Source organism: Trachypithecus francoisi, unplaced genomic scaffold (genome assembly GCF_009764315.1).
Source record: "Trachypithecus francoisi isolate TF-2019V2 unplaced genomic scaffold, Tfra_2.0 Lachesis_group8, whole genome shotgun sequence".
NCBI lineage: Eukaryota > Metazoa > Chordata > Mammalia > Primates > Cercopithecidae > Trachypithecus > Trachypithecus francoisi.
The window spans coordinates 114,316,776-114,342,099 of record NW_022681473.1 but is presented as its reverse complement, the minus strand read 5'-3'; the positions used below and the strand labels follow the sequence as shown (position 1 = coordinate 114,342,099).

The following is a 25,324-nucleotide window of genomic DNA, read 5'->3' as shown; positions in this document are numbered from 1 at the left end:
CCTCTAGACAAATGGAAACAATCAAAACTAATATTAGAACCTGTTCCCATACACACTTGAGTGAGCAATTCAGGAAAATGGCATTATGAAAAGGGTTGGTATTCTTCCCTTGGCAGGTTGGCTAATATTTATGATCAACCAGGGTAGCAATGGGAAGAAGCAATAGAGGCAAAGGGATGGCCCACAACGATGACTGATGTCATGAATGGTAACTTATCTCTACGCACAGAAAACATGAATGGAACTGGGCCTAATCTAAGCAGTGTTCCAGAATCCCTCTGTAATCAAATTCTTAGGTTTGACACAGATTATGAAGACTAGACTCCTATATATGACACATATAAAATCAGAACATGACCACGAAAGCCTCAACCATATCATCAGAGAACTTACTAGAACTAGACATTGGTTCAATGGAAACGCTACAGGAAAATTGTATGCCTCAATAGATCCACTATATAAAGTAAATAATAATCTTGCTTATTGGACAGATCAATGCTCAGGTCATATTTGGAAAGAAAACCAATCATCCCTTTGGGAGGCCAAGGCGGGCAGATCACGAGGCCAGGAGATTGAGACCATCCTGGCTAACACGGTGAAACCCCGTCTCTACTAAAAATAAAAAAAATTAGCCGGGCCTGGTGGCGGGCACCTGTAGTCCCAGCTACTGGGGAGGCTCAGACAGGAGAATCACTTGAACCTGGGAAGTGGAGGTTGCAGTGAGCCAAGATCACGCCACTGCACTCCAGCCTGGGTGACACAGCAAGACTCTGTCTCAAAGAAAAAGAAAACCAATCATCCCTAATTGATGATGGCATACAGTCATTTTATCAAATTCAAAAAATGTTTTTTGTTCCTACTCCAATTGAAACCATAACCATTCAACGTGGCACTGTGCAGATGCAGATGTGACCAAGAATAACCATGACATTTGTATCACCCTCAACTGGTGGGTAATAGGATCCACTTTGACCCTTTCTATCAATAACACTGAATTATTCATCTTATGCAGCAACAACATACATAAAGGTGTTTCACCTAGCCAGTCTGGATCTGTGGTTTGGGCTATCTTCTACCTAAAATGACTAGATATGACTCTTCAACTGCCATACAAATCCTTAACTTTGAGTCATTTGTACATAAAGTGATCCCTCACAAAAGAGAATCATAATATCCCAGACACAATCTTATGAAGGGGTTCTAGATTTCATACTTCTGTAAGAACCCTTTTCTCTCAGTTGAGAGTGTCTGAATTGAAAAAAATCAATTAATATTTTAAATTTTACCAACTTCTGAAAAAAAGTTTAAATGACACTTCGAATTATCTTAAGCAGTACAATCTGGGATGAATAAATTGGCCTCAGTAGTACTGTACAATAGAAGACTTCTTGCTACTTTAACTGCTCAAAAAGGGAGACCTTGTTCCCTAATTGGTAAAAAGTTGTAGTTGGCCAGGCGCATGGCTCATGCCTATAATCCCAGCACTCTGGGAGGCTGAGGGAAGTGGATCACCTGAGGTCAAGAGTCCGAGACCAGCCTGGCCAACATGGTGAAACCCTGTCTCTACTAAAAATACAAAATTAGCTGGATGTGGTGGCACATGCCTGTATTCCCAGCTATTCAGGAGGCTGAGACAGGAGAATCACTTGAACCCAGGAGGCAGAAGCTGCAGTGAGTCAAGATCACACCACTGCACTCCAGCCTGGGCAAGACAAAGTGAGACTCCATCTCAAAAAAAAAAAAAAAAAAAAAAAAAAAAAGTTGTTGTTGGCCAGGTCTGGTGGCTCACCCCTGTAATCCCAGTACTTTGGGAAGCTGAGGTGGGTGGATCACCTGAGGTGAGGAGTTCAAGACCAGCGTGGCCAACATAGTGAAATCCCATCTCTACTAAAAACACAAAAATTAGCCGGGTGTGGTGGTGCACACCTGTAGTCCCAACTACTCGGGAGGTTGAGGCAGGAGAATCACTTGAACCTGGAAGGTGGAGGTTACAGTAAGCTGAGATTGTGCCACTGCACTCTAGCCTGGGCAACAGAGTGAGAATCGATCTCAAAAAAACAAAAACAAACAAATAAAAAAAGTGTCGTTTTTATGTGAACAAATCAGGTATTACCGAAAATTTAAAAAATCTTAAAGAACACACATGAGTTTTTCATGACATGGGCACTGTATCCTCCACTGATTTCACTCAGTTGGTTAAGTCTTGGCTCCTGGGAATCTTTACTCAGAGGAATCTTTCAATCCTTGGCTATTACTCTCCTTTAATTATTATGCTTACCCCCCTGGTGCCTTGTATTCTCTCAAGGGTTCTAAATGATTTCCAACAGCTGCTCAAATATCAAATGATTACCATGAGGCTCATCCAACTTGAGGAAAGCAACACTGACTATGTAACTGCTAACTGTGGCCAAGGAATTCTGATCCCCAACCTACCTGCTGATCATGACAACAAGAACATCTACCTGATTCTGTCCCAGCGACTACATCAGTGGTGGTAACAGAGAATAACGCTGTGTCATCTAGTCACGCTATCAGCTTGCTAAGAGAATAACCAAAAGCAAGGAACTGTTAAAGCAAAATTTGGAGACCAGGCCTGAAAAATTCCTTACCAAACAAAACCAATGACGCCTTAACAACAGCCTTAACCTTGCTTAAAAGACAGCATAATCAAATCTTAACTGGGGTTATTTATGGTAAACGCTTCTGGTTGACACAAATAAAACTTCAGCCAATCATAAGCAGCCACTAACATATGGTTATGTGACTAGGAAACTTCCAACAAGGTAAACCAAGCAAAGCAATTTTGTAATTGCAACCAATTAAATCAAATAAATTCTTTATTTTGCTTTTTACATTCACCCTCCGAACACCTGCGTCTGAAACTTTGTCATTGGGCCACTAAACCTCTTTTGGTTTTCTGTTTCCCAATTCACTTCTCACACAAATAAACTCTTGAAAATATAATTGTGCCTGAAAAATTCTCTTTCACACAGGTAATATATTTTATTTTCTATCATTACTGGCTTTCAGGTATTGCCCACTATCCTGTGACCTCTGAAACTAAAGACATTTTAATACCAAGAGCCAATCGGAGTAACTTACTATAGAATATGCTCTATGATATAATGTAATTTCGTATTATATAATTCTGTGTTCTCCTATCTTGCCTGTGAGGCTATGACCTCTGTGGTCAGGAACTTCTTTGTATCTCTAGGTTCTATTAAACTGCCAAGAATGTGGCAGATGTTTTACAGACATTTGACAAACAATAATATGTGAATAACGATGTATTGCATGGCGAATTAACAACTGAAACAACATACTGCATGTTCACTTTGTGTGAAACCAGGATCTCTTACTCATGGCTGGGGGCAAAAAAAAAAAAAAAAAAGGAGAAAAAAAAAGGAATCAGGATCTCACAATCTCTGCCCTACTAACTTTGAAGGCCAGACAGTTCATTGCTGCGGCATCTGTCTTGTGTATTATGGGATGTTTAGCAGCATCTCTGGCCTCTACCCACTAGACACCAGTAGGAAATCCCACTCCTCAGGTGTGACAGAATGTTTCCAGACATTTCCAAATGCTGAGGACCACTGTGCTAGATGCTTCTAAGGGCTGTGCAATTATTAAATAAGATCTCGACCCGGTGAGTTCAACATGATAATTACCTCCATCGTGGAGCCAGGGAACTAAGGTGAGAAAGGGGTCAGTAACAGGCCCAGGTTGTACAGCTCGTGAGGAGTGGAGCTGGGGCTAGAATTCTGGCTCCTCTGCCCAGAACACACCCCAAACCCCCACACCATACAGCTTCTTGGTTTTTTTTATTGTTTTGTTTTTGTTTTGAGACAGAGTCTTGCTCTGTCACCCAGGCTGGAGTGCAATGGCGTGATCTTGGCTCACTGCAATCTCTGCCTCCTGGGTTCAAGCAATTCTCCTGCCTCAGGCTCCCGAGTAGCTGGGATGACAGGCACCCGCCACCACACCCAGCTAATATTTGTATTGTTTAAGTACAGACGGAGTTTTATGATGTTGGCCAGGCTGGTCTCGAACTCCTGACCTCAGGTGATCCACCTGCCTTGGCCTCCCAAAGTGCTGAGATTACAGGCGTGAGCCACCGCGCCTGGCCCCTACAGGTTCTTCTAAAACCATCCTGTGCAGACTGGCTCCCTAGCCTCCATGATCCCTGGGATGTCCACCCTGCCCTATACAGCAATTAGGGGAAGGGGCTTCGAGCACATCCAAGTCCTTCAGAGGCTCTGCAGTGACAAAGAGCCTGTCCAGCCCCTTCTCAGTCACGCTTCCACACGAGACACAGTCTCTAGCCCCCACAGCCCTGGCGCTCTTTGGAAGCTCTGGAGTGCATGTTCAAGGCACACAGCTCTATTTGTGGGATCACTAATGTCTGCCAGCTGGACACCAGACTTCCATGAATCTGACCATTTTTTGCAGCCACATCCCACCACTGGCACGGACTCACTCTCTCTGCTGTAGGCCAGGTCTCCAGGGCTACAGACTCCTCTGGCTTCCCTGCTAAACCTCAGCGCCGGCCTGGGCTGTACCTGCTTCCACACATTCCACAGCCTGTCCAGGAGTGAGTCTCCACTGTGTCTGACAACCCACAGCGATTCCTCTCGGTTTAGTGTCCACTGCCCACGTTCTACAGGGGACTCAAGCTGGACTGTGCAGTTAACGTAATCAATACAACTGCCAGGTACAGCGAGAGCACGCTGGGGAGTTCTCCCACAGGGTTAGACGCCACTCGGATACAGATGGTCCACTAATTGCAAGTCCCCAGAACAGACCGGTCATCTGTAAAACTCCTCCTCAGCTCCAAAACCTCCATGGGCTCCTCTTCTCACTCATGGGAGAGTCCGGGTCCTTACTCTGACCCACAGAGACACACGAGGTCTACTGGCCAGCACCTCCTCCCTCCTTGCCTAACTCCTCTCCATGGAGGCTGCTCCATGAACCAGCCTCACCAGGTCTGGGGGGCTACTTGGGCATGCTCCCTCCTCTGAGGCTTTGTACTTTCTGTTCACTGTCAGGAATGCTTTTCCCTAGACATGGGCTTGGCTATCCCTCTTCATCCAGCTTTCCTTTTCTCTCTCTCTCTTTCTTTTTTTGGAGACAAACTCTTGCTTTGTCATTCAGGCTAGGGTACAGTAGTGTGATCTTGGCTCACTCTAACCTCCACCTCCCAGGTTCAAGCAATTCTCATGCCTCAGCCTCCCAAGTAGCTGGGATTTCAGACATGCACCACCATACCCAGCTAATTTTTGTACTTTTAGTAGGGATGGGTTTTCCCCATGTTGTCCAGGCTGGTCTCGAACTCCTGACCTCAAGTGATCCGCCAGCCTCAACCTCCCAAAGTGCTGGGATTACAGGGGTGAGCCACTGTGCCTGGCTTCTTTGTCCAGCTCTTTACTCAGTTTCTCTACTTCTCAGCAACAACTCCACACACTCAACACTGCAGGTCCCCTCCCCTGCTTGCAAAAATGTTTCTCTTGTTTTGCCTGCTGCTTTATCACCCGTGTCGACAATAGTGCCCAGCACCCAGTGGGCTCTCAATACCAACATGTTGAATTAATAAATGGATCTGTTCATCGGATGGCATCGCCCCAGTGCCGGTGGAACAGAATGGAAGAGGCAGTGACAGTCAGATATCCTTTGGCCCCTGTGGCACAGCCCCTGGCTGGACACTGCAGCCTCACCCCATCATTGAACACTGTGATCACGGCACGCCTGGGCATGGGGAGGCTTCCTGGCTCATTAGAGTCAGCAGAGAGCACAGTGAGTAACTGACCAGCTAACTGCCTCAGGGCCACGCATGGGAGGATGGAAACATCTCTCAGGCTGTCTGACCTTTGAGGGAAAGGAGCCAGACAGGCTTCCACCTACAGCAAAAGGCGCTCTCTGTTCCCACCCTCGGGCTCCACAGGCTACCCCCGCATCCGCCCCTGCAGCCTGGCACTGCAGACTCCTGTATAGAAACATTGTATCACCCGTGTATCAGCTGCCAGTCACAAGACACCAACCACTTGAAAATCATACCTTGGTGAATGCCTGGGAGGGGCAGAGGCTTTGAATTCCATCCTCAGGGTGAGAAAGCTGAAGCCAGTGTGAGGAGGTAGAAGTCAAGAGTGCAGCCCAGGCCCAAAGTAAAGGACAAATCCAGTGCCTGTGTGGACCTGCTCCAGGTCCTGGTCGGGGGCTCCCCGGCACCCCTCCGTCCCAGGAAAAGCAATGCACCCACCCCAAGGATTTGAAGTTAAAGGCAAAATTGGGGAAGGTGCACTCCCCACCTCCCATCTTTCTAGAGGCAGTACCTCCTAGAGTCAGCACCCGATTAATCCATCTCCAAAGCAGCACCCCCTCTCAAGAGCAGCACCCCCTCTCCAGAACAGACCCTCTCAAAGCTCCTCCACGACTCAGCAGGCACAGGGGTGCACAGTACTCAAGATGTCAGGCTTTGAACAAGTCAGGTACAGTGCATGTAATCAACAAATACTTGAATATATAATATCAGTATTCCCATGAAACAGAGTAAAAAACATGGAATCAAAGAGAAAACAAGACACAAGATAAGATCCCGCAATTGTGCTTCTGGGTATATACCCCAAAGAACTGAAACCAGGATATCAAAGCGAGATTTGCACACCCATGTTCATAGCAGCATTATTCACAATAGCTAATGGGGAAGCAATCCAAGTGTCCATCAACGGATGAATGCACAAAATGTGATCTATGCATACGATGAAATATGATTCAGCCTGAAAAATAAAGGAAATTCATGTAAAGGAAATATTACGGAGTTTTGCTGTACAAAATCCAAAGTGGGCTAGGTGCAGTGGCTCACGCCTTTAATTCCAGCACTTTGGGAGGCCGAGGAGGGCGGATCACCTGAGGTCGGGAATTCGAGACCAGCCTGACCAACATGGAGAAACCCCGTAAAAATACAAAATTAGCCAGGCGTGGTGGTGCATGCCTGTAATCCCAGCTAGTCGGGAGGTTGAGGCAGAAGAATCGCTTGAACCCAGGAGGCAGAGGTTGCGGTGAGCTGAGATCGTGCCATTACACTCCAGCCTGGGCAACAAGAGTGAAACTCTGTCTCAAAAGAAAAAAGAAAAAGAAAGGAAAGAAAGAAATTCTGACACACACTGCAACATGTATCAACCTTGAAGACTGCTATGCAAAGCGAAATAAGCCAGTTGCAAAAGGACAAATACTGTATCATTCCACTTATAGGGGGTACTCAAAAGCAGTCAAACTCATAGACACAGAAAGCAGAATGGTGGTTGCCAAGGGCTGAGGGGAAAAGGAAATGAGCTACTGACTAGCAGGTAGGATGTTTCAGTTTGACGAGATGAAAAGATTTCTGGAGATGGATGGCGGCATAGTATCACATTCTAAATGTACTTAATGCCGCTGAACTGTACACATAAAAAAGGTTAAGATGGTCAATAGAACCTTGTGCTTGTGCATTTTACCAAAACAACCACCAAAACAATCAAAGGAATAAAAAAGAACACAAAAAGGCAATTCACAGAATAAATTCAAACACCTAATAGACATAAGAAAAGATGCTCAAGCTCACTAGTAACCAGGGAATACAGATTAAAACCAAATTTAGTTTCTCACACATTGCTGGTGGGAGTACCAGTTGATACAAAGGCTTAGAAGAGCACTTCACAATATGTAGTCAGGCTGAAGATGTGCATACCTTACAATCTGGTGATTGCATTTCCAGGCATAGCCTCGAGCGACCCTCCCTTGTACCAGACACCCCATTCAAGCCTGTTTATTAAGCAGTGCTACAAGAGCAAAAAATGGAAACAACTTAACTATCCTCAGGAGGGGGATGGCTACAGAAGTGTGCTACATTCATGCCACTGAATACTATATAGCCATGTCAACTGAAGAAATCAATCCATATGGGCCAACTGGGATCAATGTGAAAACGTAACATCAACTGCTTAAAGTGTTGCAAATATATAAAGGATGAATCCAAAAACAGCACAAAGTTTGTGTACGTTTGTAAATAGTGTCTGCTTATGTGTATAATGAAAGAATAGGCCAGGCGTGGTGGCTCACGCCTATAATCCCAGCACTTTGGGAGGCCAAGGTGGGCAGATCACGAGGTCAGGAGCTTGAGATCAGCCTGACCAACATCGTGAAACCCCGTCTCTACTAAAAATACAAAAATTAGACAGGCAAGATGGCATGCGTCTGTAATCCCAGCTATTCAGGAGGCTGAGGCAGGAAAATCGCTTGAACCTGGGAGGCAGAGGTTGCAGTGAGCCGAGATTGCGCCACTGCACTCCAGCCTGGGCGACAGAGTGACACTCCATCTCAACAAAAAAAAGAAAAAAAAAAGGAATATGGGGAAGAATAGACTAGATCATAGTGGCACATCTTAGTTCTACACTTGTAATATTTTATTTCTTAAAGTAAAAAAATATCTAATATCATATGGGATAAGGTTCACACTTGATAAATCTGGCTGATTATCCAATGGAGGTCTGTTTATTAATTTTTACATATTTGAAATATTTTGATATAAAAAAAGAATGAGGGCCAGGCATGGTGGTTCACACCAGTAATCCCGGCACTTTGGGAGGCCAAGGCAGGTGGACTGATTGAGTTCAGGAGTTCGAGACCTGCCTGACCAACATGGTCTCTACTACAAAATACAAGAATTAGCCGGGCGTGGTGGTGCATGTCTGTAGTCCCAGCAACTCGGGAGGCTGAGGCGGGAGAATTGCTTGAACCCGGGAGGCAGAGGTTGCAGTGAGCCAAGATCATGCCACTGCGCTCCAGCCTGGGTGACAGAGCGAGTCTCCATTTCAAGAAAAAAAAAAAAAGAATGGAGACTGAAAAAACATAAATTCAGAAGCTAAATAATGAAAGATGAATACAGTCACATAAAGGTTAAGTGAGATACAGAGAGCAAGCAAGCAAGCTCTTAAAAGAATGAAAAACTAAGAAGTGATTTGCAATATGTACATACATTAACATATCAATTAATTTCCTTAGCCTATAACATACTCACCCAAGTCCACCCCCCCTCCCCAAACAACGAAGGAACATATTTTAAAAATAAGCTAAGGCTATGAATATATACTTTACTGTAGAGAAATATAAATGGCACATAAGACATTTATCTACATTTAAAACTTCCAATGTGGTTGAGACACCATTTTTCATAAATAGCAACAGCAAAAAACAAGAGTCTTGAGCTACATAGTGCTGGGGGAGTGTGGGAAGCAAGACCTCTCACAGACATATGCTGGAAGTGAAAACCAGGCCACCTTCTAGGAAGACATTTCACAATATTTATCAAAATACCCTTTACCCTGGGGCTTCCGTGGCCAGAAGCTTATTCCACAGAAAAGTTTCCTATATTTGCAAAGAGACTTTTAGGATCTTTACTGCAGCACTTTTTCTAACAGTATAAGACGGAAACCTGAAAGCTATGCACAGGCACCTGTTTTAAAAAATTAGGCACACAAAACTAAACACTATGCAGTTGTGAAAAATAGGATGCAAATCAATGCATGCTGATGTCAACTGAGCTCCAAAGCATAATATTAAGATGTAAAAGGCAGGTGTAAAACAGTGTTCTTATCTCCAAATGCACTTTCACAAAAGAATTACATGCATATTCAGATACATCTTATGTGAATAGAGTACTCAGAAGGATGCAAAACAAGGCTATTACTTCTCAAGAGGGCAGGCTGGAGAGTGACTTTCTCTCATATTCCCATTTGTACTGTTAACTGTTTTAAACTGATGAGTGTGATACATTTTCAACTAATAATTTGATTAGAAGAAAAAAAAGGAAGACGAAGAAATAAGGAATGTAAATGTTGAAGTCTCACACTTGGACCTGAGCTCTGGACTGACCATCACTTCTGCGAATGACTTTTCCAGGTCTCAGGTTTTCTGTTGGGTAAATAGGGATTTTTAAAAAATGGCACTATCAGCTGGCACGGTGGCTCATGCCTGTAATCCCAACACTTTGGGAGGCCAGGCGAGCCAACTACCTGAGGTCAGGAGATCGAGACCAGCCTGGCCAACATGGGAAACCCATCTTTACTAAAAATAAAAAAGTTAGCTGGGCATGGTGGCACGCACCTGTAATCCCAGCTACTCGTGAGGCTGAGGCACGAGAACTGCTTGAATCCCGGAGGCCGAGGTTGCAGTGAGCCGAGATCACACCACTGTGCTCCAGTCTGGTAAGGAGCGCAAAGCTCTGTCTCGAAAGAAAAGAAGAAAGGAAAGGAAAGGAAAAGGAAAGGAAAAGGAAAGGAAAGGAAAGGAAAAAGGAAAAAGGAAAGGAAAGGAAAGGAAAAGAAAAGAAAAGAAAAGAAAAGAGGGAGAGAGGGAGGGAGGAAGGAAAGAAGGAAAGAAGGAAGGAAGGAAGGAAGGAGGAAGGAAGGAAGAAGAAAGAAAGAAAGAAAGAAAGAAAGAAAGAAAGAAAGAAAGAAAGAAAGAAAGAAAGAAAGAAAGAAAGAAAGAAAGAGAAAAGAAAAGAAAAGAGAGGCACTATCTTGAAGGGAGGTTGTATGAGCAAATGACGTAGCTCCAAAGACAATCACTGAAATGGAAGCAGCTGATCTCAGACCCTAGAACACGCATCCCCTACGCCTCTCACTGACAGGCCCTACTTGCCTACCTGTGTCCTACCCTGAGGACAGAAACAGCAGTGGCAGAGCACCAGCCACAGTATGTACCCTGCGCAATCACGGCCTGGCCAGGGTGGCAAGTGAGGCTGGGCTCCAGCCCTCCCCCTGCTTGCCCAACTGTATGCTCTGGTGCAGGGCTTCTCCAACGGGGCGGGGGAGAGAGAGGTCGGGGGGTGCATTCCCTTTCCTAATTTACAGGAAAGTGTTGTAGAGATTAGCAGCAACACCATTCAGAGCAGCTAACTTCCTCCTCTCTTCTCCAAGTTAAAACAGCACAGTGCAAAGACCTGGGTGTGCACAGGCCTGGGCATCACCAGAAGCACCCCAGGGGAAGCTGGCAGAGCCACCCATCAATGTTTGTCTTTCTCCATGCCATTTCCCCTGTACTTACAAGGATATCCTTCTCATGAGCAGGTGTGGCTTCTGCAGAGCTGGCTCCAGCCACTTTTTGTCCAGCTGTACCCACTTCCTAAGTCCGGGACAGCTGGCCAGCCCTCTCTAAAGTGAGGACTAACCTGTGTGGTCCCAGGAGAGCCACAGAGGTCACATTACTCCTTTCTTACTTGCTCCACAGAAGGGCTAGTGGAATAATACCCCTGTCCCAGTGCAGCCTGGGGACCCCAAGGCCTCCCCAGACCGTGAGGCTGGACAGGTCAGCAGAAACAGAAGCCACAGGGCCTAAGGGCCGACTGCAAGCAGGTCACTGACTTGGGCACTGTGGCATGGCAGAACAGGGGTCTTTTTAGTAGAGATGGGGTTTCACCATATTGGCCAGGCTGGTCACAAACTCCTGACCTCAGGTAATTCACCTGCCTCAGCCTCCCCACGTGCTGGGATTACAGGCATGAGCCACCATGCCTGGCCCTGGATTCGCTTTTTAATCATCTCTGGGGCTGTGCTGCAATTGCTGTGCATAATCTTTTTTTTTTTTTTTTGTGAGACAGAGTCTCATTCTGTGGTCCTGACTGGAGTGCAGTGGCGTGATCTCGGCTTACTGCAACCTCCGCCTCCTGAGTTCAAAGGATTCTCCTGCTCAGCCTGCCAAGTAGCTGGGATTACAGGCGCGCACCATCACGTCCAGCTAATTTTTGTATTTTTAGTAGAGATGGGGTTTCACCATGTTGGCCAGGCTGGTCTCGAACTTCTGACCTCAAGTGATCCACTCACCTTGGTCTCCCAAAGTGCTGGGATGACAGGTGTGAGCCACTGCGCCCGGCCTGCTAAGCGTAGTCTTATTGAAGTTTTCAGCCAACAGATGTGGGAGTACTCTTTCATTCTCATTTACAGATGGGGAAACTGAGGCACAGAGGGAATACATCGAGGGTCCCAAGCTCGAAAATAGTGAACCAGGATCTAAAATTCAGCCAGAACTACTTTTAATCCCTACACTCTACGCACCTCAGAGCTTCAGAGTCCTCATCTTTTAAATGGGGTAACAGCAGCAAGTCCTCAGAGGTGTCCTGAGCCTCAAAACATATCCTGGTATTTAACATCCACAGCCTCAGCAGGGGCTGGGCACAGAACAAGCACTCAGGACCTGGAAGGTGCCAGCGACACTTGGTCCTTTCCTCCCAGGCACAAGGCAGCCCGCCCCTCTCCATTCAAGCTCTGCCCCAGCCCAGCAAAGAGAGGGGTCCTCAGCCACAGCTCCCGCCACTACCACAATCATACTCACCCCTCCTGGTCTCTATGTGACACAGGACCTGCCGCCGCCAGGGAGACAGGCAGAGGCACTGCCACTCCCACTCTGCCCTGCCCTGACTCAGATCACCCATGGCCCAGCCTCAGGGGACGCTGCTGGGGTGCCATGGCATGTGGAAGGGTAGGAGGGATAGGAGGAGGAGGAGGAGGCCCCTGGGGAGGTGGTTCTCCATCTCTCTGTCTTTCTGGGTGTAGCACCTCCTGGAGTTGGCACCAGGCCCTGACCAGTTTCACCCCATTCAGCCTTCACAGAAAGGCTGGCACATGGATCCCTCAGCCTGAGCAGACACCAGCCTCCTGTCATGAGCGGTGCTCCATCTCCACCACAGTGCCCCCCACAGGCAGGCCCCCCACACCTGAGCAAAGTCCACTTCCAGAACAGTGGTCCCTATGCAGACGACACACTCTATCCAAACCCAGTACCCCAAAATCCCCAAGCAGGGGCAGCAAAGGCAATGTTCAGCCCTGCAGTCCCTACACAGGTGCCACCAATTCCAGCCCTGCCCCACAGCACAGCCTCTGAATTCGGGCTCACAGCTCTGCTTTTAAGTGTTTTGGAGCAGTGGTTTCTGAGCTCACCCTGCCTCCTCCCAGAAGGAACCCTCACTCGGCAGGTCTTGCACTCCCGCCTCCCCCCACCAGAACATCTGCTGGGCACTGAGACGGACACCATGGTCAGCCTGGCACTTGATGAACAAGGATGTTTATGGATCTGTGCAGTTGAGGGTCCAAGGGTCCACACCTGAAATTTCATCGGGAGCCAGCAGGGTTAAAGGGGCTGAACAACGGAGAGGCAGATTTGCCAGGGGAGGGCCTTGCATATGGGAGGGAGAGTGGAGCAGGGCCCCTAGATGAGGACTCAGTGAAGACGGGGGAGGGGGGAGTAAGGAAAGCAAGCCCCCCTCCTCTGCCCATGTCAGTAACCTACACAGGCTTCTCCAGCACAAACACACTGGTCCCTACTCAGACACCCAGGAACCAGATCACACACACACACACACACACCCCAGCTCTCAGTCCTTCTCCTCTCTGCCCCCTCCTCACCACCCCATGCCCACATACAGCTTCCAGGGCTTGAGGGGCTCCCCCAGTCAGGGCGATCTCTTCCTCCATTCCTCAGGGCTGGTGGGGAGGGGGAGGCGGGCTCAGTTGCAGCAGCTGATGCTTTATCTCCCCCAGGCCCACTGGGTTCCTCCCACCCCAGCTCTGGCTCCTGGAGACTTTGTTTGTCAGCTTGCAGGTCCCTGGAGCTATCACCTGGCAGCCCGGAGCCTCTAAGGGGCAGGGAGTGGCTGTGCCAGCCCTCAGGGACCTCGTCCCCCAAAGCCAAGGAAAGGGAAACCCTGGGCTCCTCACCTTCTGTCCAGCAAACTCAGCTCCCAGGAAGAGTCCGGCTCCTGACCGGAGACCCAGCCATGCCTATGAGCCCCACAGGTGTGTCCCCAGCAGGCCTGGAGAGTGTCCCCAGGGAAGCCTGTGGCCATTTGGCCGAGGGTACTGCAGAACCTGCTGCCCCATGGAGGGCACTCCCTGGCCCGGCACTCACACAACACACACTGTCCTCCGGGCCCATCTCAGCCTCTCCGCACCTGTGCTTAGTCCCAGTGACAGGGACTGCCCTCCCAGCCCAACCAGCACCCAAATCCAGGAAGCTGCGAGGCCTTCCTCCAGCTGCCCCGCCAGCCTGCTCACACTTTCTGGGCTCAAGCCCTGAGGCTTTAGCAATTTCACGGTCATCTGCACCCACACCTGGGGGAGTGATGGGAAGGACAGACTCAGGCCTGTCACGGCCTGGTCACTGCCTGGGGACAGAGGATTCCAGAGCCTACAACTTGTTCAGCAGGTCTGGGCTATGGCCCACACCCCCTTCTGCACACAGCAGCCAGCCCAGGGTCCCATGGAATACCCCGGGGCAGAGACACTAAATCAACTGAAGGCGGTGCCAGGGGTCATGCCAAGTGCCTGAACCCTGGCTTCTCCATCTTCTGGGAGGCCCCAACCCCAGCCCTGGGGAATCTAAGGTCCTGGCCAGCGCCTCCTCCTCCTCCCAGCCCTGAGGAACCATCCTTGTTCTCAAGGTGGAAGAGCTCGGCCCTCAGTCCCCTGCAGCCTGGGATAAGACCCACCCTAAGGGCTGGTGCACAACCAGAGGCTCTTCCTAAGGAAGCCTGGTGCCAGAAAACCCAGACACTGAGGCACAAGTCAGACATAGAGCCTGGGAACACCCAGAAGAGCACGCCCCCCAGGGTCACATCCCCCAGGGTCCCGGCCCCAGTCAAAGCTGGGAGAGCCCAGAGGTCCCCCCAGTCCTCCTGGCCACCCCTGCGTGGCTGTTTCCTCATGCCCAGGAGAAGCTGAAGGGATCGCGGCCCAGGACGTGGTCCTCCTACCCCAACCCCCGAGAACACACCGAGGCCTGGCAGCTCACCTGACCCTGCAGGGCTGCCAGTCCAGCTGTGCCCCAAAGAGAACATTCGCTTCTTGCTCTATTTGGACAGCTGCAGGGTCAGTGATGCTCAGCAGAGAACGTCTCATCACGGAGTAGGGAGTGCGGTGATCAGGGCCACAGGCCCTCTGATGGGGGTGGGTCAAGGCCAGAGCTGCATCCCTGGATGAGTGGGCTGGGAGGGGGCCCCAGACCAGCCTGGCAGGGCACAGGGACAAGCTGCAGTTATTCTGCCCCCCTGAGCATTGCAAGATGGAGTGGTCAGAGGGGTTCTGGAACCAGGGCTGGGGTCTAGGGGAAGGCAATGGAAGCCAGCAGTGAGGAAGGAAACGGATTCCCTTTAAATGGCATTTATTCAGGTACAGGCTGGGGCCAAAGACCAGCCTCCCAAGTCCAGCCCAACACCTGACCTCACCTCACCCCAGACAGGTCCCACAGCCCCCTCCTCAGCCCTTCCAGGACTGGTGAGAAAGGTCCAAAGAAAAGAAGACAAAGCATCCACAAGCAGAGGTCGGTGGCTGGACTCCACCCTCCCCTCCCCAGGAAGCAGGAGGTAGAACTGGGAGGTCAAGAGCAGAACTTTCCCCTCCTGCTCCCACTCTCTGCTCCTCTCTGGCCCTCATCTCCTGCCCTCTCCTCCTGGTCCCTGTGTCCTCTCCAGCCATCCCATCCTGGTGTCTCCTGGTTCCCATCTCCACCTCCTCCTCCTTCCCTCCTCTGCCCACAGCCCCCGGTTATGTAAGGGGCTTGGGAACACACAGAGGGAGCTTTGTTGTCAAACCAAATCCATATGGAGCCAGAATCGGCCAACGCAGCTGTTCCCCATTCCCTCTGCCTTGGCAGGGTTGGGACTCTGGGCAGGGAGCCCCTAAACCTCTCCATTTTGGGAGATGGGGGACAAACACTTGCCCCAGGGCTGCCAGGCAGCTGAATGGGTGGTCAGGGATCATCTCCACTGTGTGGAACCACAGCAGGGGACCAGCTGGTCCCTAAGGCAGAACAAAGCCACAGTGCAAAGCCTGGGTCACAAAGCCAATAAAGGCGAGCTCTGGGCTGGGGCAGGGCGGCACTGTGCCGGGCCTGGGAGGGTGTGGAGCGTATCCAGACCCTAGCATAGCACACTGTTGTGTGCTCACCTCAATGGGGTCTGAGAGTAGAAATCTCTCTGTGTTGGCCAACTTCCCTCATTCAAGCAGGTTCCCCGGGGAGAAAGAACTCAAGAGAGAGGAGGGTGGAGGGTTCAGGTCCCAGGCTAGGGAAGCTCAGCCCATCTTTGGAGACCGTCAGGCCCCAGAAAGACGAGATCCCACCGTCTTTTGCAGGAAGATGTCCAAAGAGTTGCATGAGGGCTCGGGAGCTGAGCTAACGATAAAAGCATTGCGTACTTTGGGCAGGCACTGTCTCTTCGCCAAACTCAACTCCTGGAAGAGCCATTTTCATTCGAAAATGCTGGAGCTGCCAAGAGGAGCTGACTCCTGCTCCCATGGGCTCCCAGTGAAGGCTCTCCTGAACATCCCCAGACCCACGCAACCCAACCCGGCCACCCCCAGAGTCCCGGCTCCACAATGAGGACAACCTGAATGCTGAGGCTGGAGAAAGAAGGCGGATCAGAGAAGCAAGGGCAAGGAGAGAACTGAGAGGAGGCAGAAAGGAAGGAAGAGAGATCACTGAAGACGGTAAGAAATCTAGGGATGGAAAGGGAAGGCAGGCAGAAAGGGACTTAAGAGGAAAAGCACAGCTCAAACAGGGACAGGAAGGAGACAGGGACAGGTCTAGAGAAACGGCCCACATTGCCTGTGAGGACAACCTCCCACGCTCCGTCAACACCCCTCCTCGGTCAGCCCCTCGTTCAGTCCAGCCCAGCTGGGGAGGGATAGACCGCTCATCTTAGCCCACCCAGTCGTAGGGGCCTGGAGAACACACCAGCTGAATGGGCCAGGCATGAGGTAGGGGCTGGAGAGGCAGAGACAGAAGGGTTACTCCCAAGGCTCAGCCCAATCACCTGCTCCCTGCCTGTGGGGAGAGAGAGGCTCTGTGACCTTGAACCACTAAGTTACTTTTCTGAGTCTCTGCTCCCTCGATTGCAAAATGACAGCCAACTTCTGAGGTCTCTCCCAGCCTGAAAAATGTTTGTTTTATTTCCCCATCACCAGGCTGTGAGATGTGGCAGATACTCTTATCCCAATTAACACAGATGCTAATTGAGTACCAGAGGGCAAGACCTGCCTGGGGTCACATAACTGGTAAGTGGACAGGGACAAAGGATGCCAGGACAGCTCCTAGTGAGCCACCTGCCCCTCTTCCCCTGGACCAGAAAGTAGATAGACCCTCTTCAGTCTCTGGACCCCATCCTGGAATCCCAGAAAAGCACACCAGCCAGCATTTATAGAGTGTGGGATTCCAGGCACTGGATGTTACCTGAAATGTTATCTCATTAAGAAGTGTTGGCCAGGCCGAGCACGGTAGCTCACACCTATAATCCCAGCACTTTGGGAGGCCAAGATAGGTGGATCATTTGAGGTCAGGAGTTCGAGACCAGCTTGGCCAACATGGTAAGACCCCCCCATCCCTATTAAAATACAAAAATTAGCCGGGCATGGTGGTGGGCACCTGTAATCCCAGCTACTCGGGAGGCTGAAGCAGAAGAATTGCTTGAACCCAGGAGGCAGAGGTTGCAGTGAGCTGAGATCGTGCCACTGCACTCCAGCCTGAGCAACAGGGTGAGATTCTGTCTTAAAAAAAAAAAAAAGTGTTGGCCAGACACGGTGGCTCACTCCTGTAATCCTGGCACTCTGGGAAGCTCAAGATGGGCAGATCACCTGAGGTCAGGAGTTTGAGACCAGCCTGGCCAACATGGTGAAACCTCACCTCTACTTAAAGTACAAAAATTAGCCAGGTGTGGTAGCACACAACTGTGATTCCAGCTACTTGGGAGGATGAGGCAGGAGAATCGCTGGAACCCGGGAGGCAGAGGTTGCAGTGAGCCGAGATCACACCACTGCATTCCAGCCTAGGCGATAGAGCCAGATTCTGTCTCAAAAAAAAAAAAAAGTGTTAATTTCTAGGAGAAGGAAACGGAGGCTACAATGGCAGGCTGCGGCTGTACCCAAGGCTATGCATGCAGGGAAGGGCTGAGAGCCTCCAACCTGCTTCTAGGAATACAAATCTCACAGCTCCATACCACCACCTCGGGTACTACCCCCAGAACCACCCACCTTTGGTTCAGCCTGAGCCCCACTGAGGTCCATGCTGAGGTCACCCCAGCACAGGCTTCCCTCCCTGTCACAGGCATGGGACCTACAGGGAGTGGAGAATGCAGGGGGAGGAAGTGCTGGTGCTGGGAGGCCAGGGGAGGCTTCCCAGGCCTGGGACTTCGGTTGATACTGAAGGACATTTACAGTCTAGCAAGGTCATTACCAACAATGTCTAAGCCACGCGAGGGGGCTGTGGAAGCAAAGGCGAGGAGGTGAGATCATACAGGGCATGCTACCAGAAAATGAGAACCACGGGGGTCACAGTTAGAGCTCAAAGGGGGTTTGCAAAAAAAAAAAAAAAAAATTAAAGCCAAGAAACCCTCTGTCGCATTTTCAAACAAAATTTAAGTGGAAAAGCAGTATGTACAGGAATAAAAGTGGAGCTGTTCAGGAGGAGGCAAATGTGGGTGAACCCCTCGCTCTTCCAAAGCCGTCACTCCTGAGAGCCGCGCAAGTGAGGGTTCCACCATAGGGGTACCTTTCCTGGGCCTCAAATAAGGAGAGGACTGACATAGGGATTGGAGCTGAGGTCAGGACCTGTCTGCAGGGATCTGAAGGTTACTGGGGAGGGGTGATGGGTAGAGAAATGTGGCCAGCTGTCCCTGGGGTGGGTGGAACGGGGCACGCACTCCCCAGGGGAAAAGCTTCTGCCCATCCTCACCTGGACTCCTGCCTGCCTCTCTGGTGTCTGAACAGAGACCCCCGAGGTGGCAGCACACAGCTGGGGCCAGACCTTTCTCTGGCAAACAGCTCACCTGGCAAAAGGGAAACTTTTTCCCTTTGCCCTGGGAGAAGGAGGAAGCAAAGTAAAGATGCAGCAAAGACAAATTAGCATACCTGAGCTGCATTTCCATCACTCATCACACAAGAATCTATTGAGCACTTATTGTTTGCTAGACATCATTCCAGGCATTAAGAGTATATACCAGTGAACAAGCCAGACAGACACGCTTGGCTGGGCGCGGTGGCTCACGCCTGTAATCCCAGCACTTTGGGAGGCCGAGGCGGGTGGATCACAAGGTCAGGAGTCCGAGACCAGCCTGGCCAACATGATGAAACCCCGTCTCTACTAAAAATACAAAAATTAGCGAGGCATGGTGGTGCAGGCCTGTAATCTCAGCTACTCAAGAGGCTGAGGCAGGAGAATCACTTGAAACCAGAAGGTGGAGGTTGCAGTTAGCCGAGATCGTGCCACTGCACTCCAGCCTGGGCAACAAGAGCAAAACTCCATCTCAAACAAACAAACAAACAAAAACCAGCCTGTGCAACATGGCAAAACCCCGTCTCTACAAAAAACAGAAAAATTAGCCTAGTGTGGTGGCGCATACCTATAGTCATGAAGCAAGTCAGCTGCCTCCTCGCCTGCCCAGAACTCCGCGGATCCCTCAGCCTCTGCCCTCGTCAGTCCCTTGCATGACTTCCCTCCAAATGATCAGAACCCAGTGGGAATCCAGGGTATACCCCGGCTGGCCCCTAATTCTCTCCTGCCAGGAATCCCTCCTCCCAACCTGAGCAACCTCTAAGAGACAGGGAGGGCTGCTGGTGCGGAGCTTGTCTGTGGGCGAAACAGCTCACCATGTTGGAAGGAGAATTGGGTCTTTGGGAGCCTCTCCGGCCTTGAGCCAGCCCAGGACAGGCATCAAGGAGGGCCAGGCAGCCAAGGTGCTTCTGCCTGGCAGGAAATCAGGATGCCAGATGCCGGGAGCAGCCACCTTGGCTGGGTTCCCTGTGCTTAGACCCCATAAGGCTCCTCCCCTTCCCCACGTGTGGCCGTGGTTGCCTTGCAGTCATGTGGGCGGCAGCCACATTTCCAAAGGAATAGGAGCTGCAGGCAGGCCAGATGGAAGCAATTGCCAAGGGAAAGCAGCAGAGGTGGGGGCTGGCGGGCTGGGAGGGCCCGCTGGGAAGGAGGGAAGGAGGAAGGAAGGAGGGAGGAGAATCCTGTCCTGCCTCACCCTGCCCAACCGAGAAAGCGGACAAGGCCGTGCTCAGGGTGTGGGCCCAGCCAGGACGCAGGGTTTGGGAGAGCACTCAGAGCCCAGGGTTTGTGTTCCACCTTTGACACTAATACACTGTGGCCTTGAGCAAACGCCTTCACACCTTTGAGCCGGGATGTTTCTTCATCAGGCAAAATGAGCAAACTCCAGGGGGCAGCTGAGAACTGAGCTGAAAAGTGAAGGTTTTGGAAGCAGGCCTGGATATGAGTCCTAGCTCAGCTGCTTACCAGCTATGCGACCTTGGCCAAGTAACTTAATCCTTCAATCCTCCATTTCTTCATTTATAAATGGGCTTAATTACAGGGTTGTGTGAGGCTCACATGAAGTGATGTAAAGTGTCTAGCACATTTTTTTTTTTTTTTAAGTTTATTGAGCCAGGTTTTTAATAAGTGCCTGACTGCTAAATGGTAATATTTTGTTATTTGCTGAGGCCGTTTTCATTATGGGGACAGATGTTCACCCATGCTGCAGTTGGCAGAGGACGCAGAGCACAAGTAGGGTCGCTGCAGACCAGCATGCCCTAGCACTCTCCAAGCTGGTCCCAGCACTCTTTGGGGCTGCCTCCCCTAAACAGGAAAGCAAGATCCTGAGGACCCCAAGCCCCATGCACAGGCTTGAAGGAGCTGCAGGTGGGACAAAGGGCCTCTCCTACTCAGGTGTTTCTGGGCTTCTGCAGCCAGGCCTTCCTCACAATCAAGGCCCAGGTGGGAAACTGAAGGTCCAGCCAGACCCACACCTCAGTTTAGCCCAAGCAGCAGCAACCTCCTCCTTGCTGGGCCAGCAGCGGAACCCAGGGCTTCAGTCTAGGGCAATCCTATCATCTTTCTGTAGGGCAGCGTGAGGTGCAGGGGAGCAGAGATGGGGTTGTGGCCTGGCTGTAGGTCCCAGGTAAAGGGCTCAGCCTACACTAAAACCCCACAGCTCTGGACGTTCACACCCTCTAACCCCGAAAAGCAACAACCCAAGCAACTCTTTGGGGGGAATTCAGCCCTGCAGGGCTCAGGGGCTCCGGTCGGAGGCGGACAAGCACTTGGCTAGGGCCTGGGCATCGCATGCTACTGCTACCACGTGAAGCTACACTGACCACTTCCTCAGTCTGCAGAATAAAGGACATCATTCACACACCTCCCTCCCCGAAATGTGGCAGGGGTTAGGGGTGATTCTGAGGCCAGGGACAGCCAGTAGCCCATCCAGAGCCACTCAGGACACTCATACAGTAGCACTGAACACCTCTGGGAAGCGGGTAACAAAGAAGAGGGGGTTAATGACAACAGTCACCCAAATCTGCCTGCACTCACCATTTCCTCCCGGCAACCAAAAGCTTCAGGTCAAGGTCGTGGGTTTTGAGAAGGAAGGAGGATCCCAGGGTGAGGGGAACACAGAGCGGGAGCTAAACCACCCGCAGCGGCCTGCTGCAGGGAAACGTCCAGCCGGCCCAGTGCGACTGAACTGAGGGGGCAGAAAGCAGGGGCTGTATGCTCGGGGTGTCCCACCCTGCACTGCCAGACTGCCCCACCTCCAGCATCCAAGGTCCATCTCCGAGGAGCCAGGAGCTGGGCTAGGCTCTGGTGGCTGATTAGATAGCAATCTGTAGGCTTGGACTTCAGATCCGACTTGCGGCCCAAGCTCCCTCTCCATCCCCTGTGGGTCCCTCAGCCAGCTCCTTTCCCCATCAGCCCAGGGTCTGGAACTTGGCAGGCACAGAAACATTTGTATTAGATAGAGGGATCCCTTCCCTCCAACAGGTGGTGCAAACCTTTGAGCCATTCTGAGAAGAATTCCCAATTCCATTGGGACAACCCCTGGAGCAGCCTCTGAGGAGGGACCCAGAGAATGTGCCCAAGTCAGACCTGGGGTAGCCCCCAAGGCAAGGGCAGATGGCGGCCAGTGGGGAGTAAGGACAGAATGACACCTCAAGATGGAGCACAGAAAGGGGGTCTGGCCTCTCTGCTCCTGCCGGGGAAGGGAGCCCTTTCCAGGATTAAAAGTCCAGAAAGGAGCAGATTCTTAGTTCTATCCAGAAAACTGATTCTAGGAGTCTAACGAGGTTGGGAGGCTGGCGGGGACACAGCACTCTGTTCCTGAGAAGCAGAGGGCCAGTCACTGCTGCAGTAGGGAAGACAGCCCGGAGGCACCTCAGCCTGGGCCGTCAACTCACAGGGAAGGCGGCTCTGTTGTCTCTGAACAACAACCTATCCCCCAACTAAAGACACCCACTCTGCCCAAAGTCCAAGCTGGCAATTTCGAATTCCCTTTTCTAACTTCTCCTTCCATGTATGCACCCTCACAACCTCGGCTGCTATCTTGGAGTCTGGGGGATCTGGCCCCAACTCCTGGCAAGCTCCCCATGTCTTGACAGAGCCCAGGCCCTAAGATCACCCACCCAGCACAATGGGGCGGGGCACAGGAGCAGTCTGGGAGTGGGCCAGGAGCAGGACAGGGAACGGTCCCGGGAACCCGGGACACCTCAGCTTGGTCAAGGGGCATTCCCAGATCAGCTCTCAGCAAGCAAAACAGCCTCCCGAGTTCATTTCTAGGCCCCAAACAGCCGGCGCGTCCCCGGAACCCGCTCTGGAATTATCAGGCAGCTTTGGAGAGTTAACAGCATGGGAGAAATACTACCAATAGTGAACATTTATACAGCTCTTCCTCCGTGAAGGTGCCTTTCAAAGCACTTAGCACACATCAACTCATTTAAAATCTCCCTGGCAGATGCCAGGGCCAGGACCTAGAGGAGGTGGACGGGTCCGTCACAGCTCAGGAGAGAGTGACACGCGTGTGTGTCTCTTGTGAGAACTCAGCCTGTACCAGGCCTGTTCCCAAAGTTCACAAAGAACGAGTCCGCCAGAGCCTGGCTTCCACGCGGTACCTCCCTCCGGCGGTGGAAAGTACAGGCTTCCCCAAGAAGCCTGTGGGGGGTGCCAGCCTGTGGGTGGCCATGAGGTCAGACAGGGCACAGCTGGGCACCCGAACGCTGCCTACACTCCCAGCCTTCTGGCAGCAGTTCCCTTAAGCCAGGCCCTCGGGACCCAGGCTGGGGAGCAGAGGAAGCAGCCACAGCAGGTCAGGCCTCACGCTGCCCAAACAGAGCCTCCCCCCAGGACTGGGAATGGAGGGGCAGTGCTGGCAGACATGTTGGCAGTTCTGGGCTGGCCGGGAGGTCCCTGCCAGCCAGGCCCCTGAGGAAACACCCACAGCAGACAGCTGAGCCCACTCCCCCATCGCATCCCTCCCACTGCTCACCACCCATGCCACTCTGAGGCACAGTGGCCTAGGCCTGACGACCCCCATAACTTGGCCCTAGGACTCTGCACTGCCGGCCTCCCACTGACAACTCCACCTTTGGGTCCTGCTCAGCGACCTTGCGACTCCTGCCCACAGGCGGACCCCGCAAAGCCTGTCACCTCCAGCACCGTCAGCTGCCAAGTGCTGGACCTGACCGGGGTAGTTGTGGGAGAAACCATCGTTCGAGGATGCTGGAGGTGGGGGCCGCCGCTTAAGTCCGGGCGCAGGGCTGGAGGAGTGGGGCCGGAAACTTTCCGCAGGACTGTCCCGCTTGCTCACTCCATGGGAGCGGAGATGATCCGGCTTCCCGCGAAAATCTGGTCCACGGAAAGGGACCCCGGAAAGCAGCTCTGCAGGGCTGTGGCCGCCCCACCCCGACCCGCGCTGCGCCCACATGCCGGGCCCGACCCCCTCCTGGAGGCGCGGCGCCGGCTGAGGTCAGGCGGCCGAGGACCCCGCGGCTCCCTGCCCCGCCCCGCGGGCCCCCGCGCACGGCCGCCGCGTACTCACCCTCGCGGGTGGAGCGGGGCGGGGCAGCACAGTTCCGCGCGCAGCTCCGATCCGCTAGGCGCACCGACCGGCGGCGCAGCGCTGGCGCGACGGCTCCGCTCGGCCAGGTCCCTGTCCCGGGCGCGGGGCCGGCCTGGGAGTGGGCGAGTCCGCCTGCAGGGGAGGCGGGGGCCCGGGCCCGGGCTGAGGGCGGGGAAGGGGTTGGACACGCTTGCGCACACGGCGGCCCGACTCCCAGGAGCTACCGGGAGGGGGAGAAAGGGCGGGGTGGAGGAGGGGGAAGGGCGGGGGCGATGCCGTGCGGTCGCCGGCTTGGGATGGTGTTCGCGCCTCCGAGGCCCGGACGGAGGCAAGCAGGGGCGCCGGGGGTGCCGGAGGGGCGGAGAGGCGGAAGAGGAGGCCTGATGGGGTGAGCACAGGGCCAGGGTAGGCGCTGCCTGTGAGTGTCGCCAGGGTGGGTATGGCCAGCGCAGCCAATGCGCACCCTCCCGGGAACAATGAGAAATCAAGAAAGGGTTCAGTGCTCTGTCGCACGGGGAACCGTGTCCTTCCCTCACTGGGGAAACTGAGGCGGGGGGAGGTAGGGCCTTCTTCCGGGAGCCTATGCTTCCCATGCACGCAAGGCAGCCAGTCAGTCCCCTGGGCCCAGACGTGGGCCCTTCCTCTGCTTCGGTTGGGGCCTGCCACCTCCAAACTGCTCCCTCTGCACCCCTCACTTGCATACTCTTTATCTTGGCCTCAGAAAGTTTCTCAGTTTTCTTTCCGTTATTGAAGGCGCCAGGCATCCTGTCTCCAGGAAGAAACCCCTGGGCCCCTGACCCTGGTTCCTTGGACCCAGGCATTGCCCCAGTAAACCTGGGAACTGCCCAGGCTTCAGAGCAGTTCAGAAGGCACCCTGCAGGACAATCCACAGCCCCCAGGCCAGTCCCTTTCGTAGGTCAGCACAGTGTTTCCGGAGCCCCAAGTGTGAACAGCCTTGTGCCGGCAGCGCCAGGGGCTCCAAGGAAAGTGTCAGACCCATTCCCTGTCCCCAGGAAGCTTACCATCCAGCGGCACAGAGAAGGCTCACCATGGACTCCATTCAAGAACCAGGCAGGATAGGATGTGACTAAGTGCAAGGTGTGAGTAACTGACAGTAAGTGCGAGGGGGTTCAGAGAAGTGGCAGCTCCAAGCCTGCTTCAGCTGAAGCTGGAGGACTTATCTGTCAAGAACCCCCAACTCAGGAAGCTCTGCTCCAAATGAGCTGAATAAGGAGAGTCTGCCTCCAAGTTGTTCCTCTGCAGCTGACTGTGCTCCATCCTAAATCATTCCTTGCACGGGCAGAAGCTGTTTGGCATTTCACCAGTGTCTAATTTTGTTTGAATATGGTTCCTTTGGCTTAGTCAAACATAGATTCAACAACTATTTATTTATTTATTTATTTATTTATTATTTTGAGACGGAGT

The 25,324-nt window shown here is 52.0% G+C and overlaps 1 protein-coding gene across 9 annotated transcripts in view; it reads right to left on the bottom strand.

Annotated features, from left to right (window-relative positions):
* ST3GAL4 (ST3 beta-galactoside alpha-2,3-sialyltransferase 4) overlaps nt 1–25,115 on the bottom strand; it is a 61,413-nt gene extending 36,298 nt beyond the window's left edge. For 2 of the 9 annotated variants that reach the window (XM_033206182.1, XM_033206188.1), the window contains exon 1: nt 23,879–24,073. Coding sequence is in view for 2 of the 9 variants with exons in the window: in XM_033206184.1 (XP_033062075.1) it covers nt 24,922–24,924 (3 nt within the window). In the remaining 7 variants the exon portion in view is untranslated. Of the gene's footprint in view, nt 1–23,423; nt 23,843–23,878; nt 24,076–24,921 lie in introns of those variants that run through there. The other 7 variants (XM_033206185.1, XM_033206190.1, XM_033206191.1 and 4 more) reach the window with 5 other exon arrangements.
* Between the last annotated feature and the right edge of the window lie 209 nt (nt 25,116–25,324).